Below are 1524 nucleotides of genomic sequence, written 5' to 3'. Positions count from 1 at the left end.
TGACACTCAACGCGGCGCCGTCGCTCTTGTACGCCGACGTCGCCCGCATCTACTACGGCACGCCCAACGGCAATCAGATCTGGCTCCTCTCGCTCGTAATGCTCGGCAACTTTGTGGCGTACGCCTCGCTGCTGCTCCTTCTGAGCGTACAGCATGTGCCGTCGCCGACGTCGCGGCTGGTGCCGTTCTCGACACCAATCCTGCTCTACGCTACGACCGTCAGCGTCGTTCTCTGTCTAAATCCCGAGTTTGCAACTGTCAGCAATGCTTTTTATGCTGGGGCGTGGAACCTCCCGCTCACCATCAACGGCGTCGACCGCCCCGCCGGTGCCTACGACATGGCGAGTGTCCCGTCGGCGGCATCGCTCTTGCTGACACACATGCTGTATCCTGCGCTCGTGTCGATACTGGCCTCGATCGGTTTGGCCACGGCCCACCGCTACGTTACGTGCCGCAGTGTACCACCGGATGTGTTTTGTACACTTTGTCATGTACTATGGTGTCTAGTGGTCGATCAGCACGACGTGGACGGCGACCAATGCGTTCTTGCTCGCAACGCGCAAGCCAAGCTACCTCACGAGCTTGCCGTTGGGGCAAGAGGCTGCGATCACGATCGGCAACAAGTGCTTTTGCAAGCCGAGCACCCAGGCCATCCTCGGCTACGCAACCGTGACGCAAGGGACGTCGACAAAGGTGTTTGCTGCTACAACGACCCAGACTGAGACGCGCGGGGGACCGTCGTCGAGCTCGGTCGCCGCGCTGCCCAAGGCCAACGCGCCAGTCGCGCTTGTGCTCAGCACGTACCAACTACTGCCCGTGCTACTCGGATGCCTTCGACCGCGGCCTTTTGGGTCTGTGGCCGCCAACCAGTTTGTTTCGACCTCGGACAGCGGAAATAGCGACCACGCGACCAAGCGCTTTGTGTACAGTCGCGGTTTCTGCGTCAACTAGGACGCAAAGAGTTGAGACACGTTGTCCATTCTCTAAAGAAAAGGTGTGTACACAGTCCGTGTGCACACGCCGCGCGGCCGTGGAGCGCGATCATGGTAGATGACACGGTGGAAATGCTGCTGTCGATCGCCATTCCAATGCAAAATGGATGGCTGGATGGCTCGTAGAGCAGCGCTTACCACTCTACCCGACTCGGTGCCACAGAGATATCTCGGAGGGCTCACTTGAGCGCCGTCAACATGACGTTACCGGTACAGAGACACGGCGGAAATTTCGAATCTATCAGAAGATTGCGATCCTCATACTGGGTGCGCGCCGTTGACGAGTCCGCTACTGGTGGCGTTTCAGCGCTGTTCTTACTCTGTGATCCGACCTCACATAACATATTGCCATGAGGTTGCACGCAGTGATAGCATCGGCAGGCTCCCGCCTCGGGTCGCGCGCCAGCAGTAGCTTCGCCCGCCCGTCCACCATCTTGGACGCCCGCGCGCAGGCGAGCAGCCTCGTAGTCTTTGGCCGCATCGGCTCCAACCTCGTCGCTGGCGGCCTCATCTTTCTCTCGCTCGCAACGCT

General features: G+C 59.8%; 1 protein-coding gene across 1 annotated transcript; it reads left to right on the top strand.

Moving 5' to 3' along the window:
* On the top strand, positions 1–1041 carry SDRG_11738 (hypothetical protein). The gene is made up of 2 exons (XM_008617789.1): positions 1–458; positions 508–1041. The coding sequence occupies exons 1-2, from the start codon at positions 99–101 to the stop codon at positions 949–951; spliced, it is 804 nt and encodes a 267-aa protein (XP_008616011.1). The 5' UTR covers positions 1–98; the 3' UTR covers positions 952–1041.
* The last annotated feature ends 483 nt before the right edge of the window (positions 1042–1524 follow it).

This window comes from Saprolegnia diclina, assembly GCF_000281045.1.
Source record: "Saprolegnia diclina VS20 unplaced genomic scaffold supercont1.43, whole genome shotgun sequence".
Lineage (NCBI taxonomy): Eukaryota > Oomycota > Saprolegniomycetes > Saprolegniales > Saprolegniaceae > Saprolegnia > Saprolegnia diclina.
The sequence above is the reverse complement of the archived record's forward strand: the minus strand, read 5'-3'. Positions and strand labels throughout refer to the sequence as shown.

Excerpts from the sequence above, each read along its gene's own strand:
- SDRG_11738 (XM_008617789.1), top strand. The coding sequence starts at position 99 with ATGCTCGGCAACTTTGTGGCGTACGCCTCGCTGCTGCTCCTTCTGAGC. Across the intron at positions 459-507 it reads GCTACGTTACGTGCCGCAGT|TGGTCGATCAGCACGACGTG; the intron begins GTACCACCGGAT and ends TATGGTGTCTAG.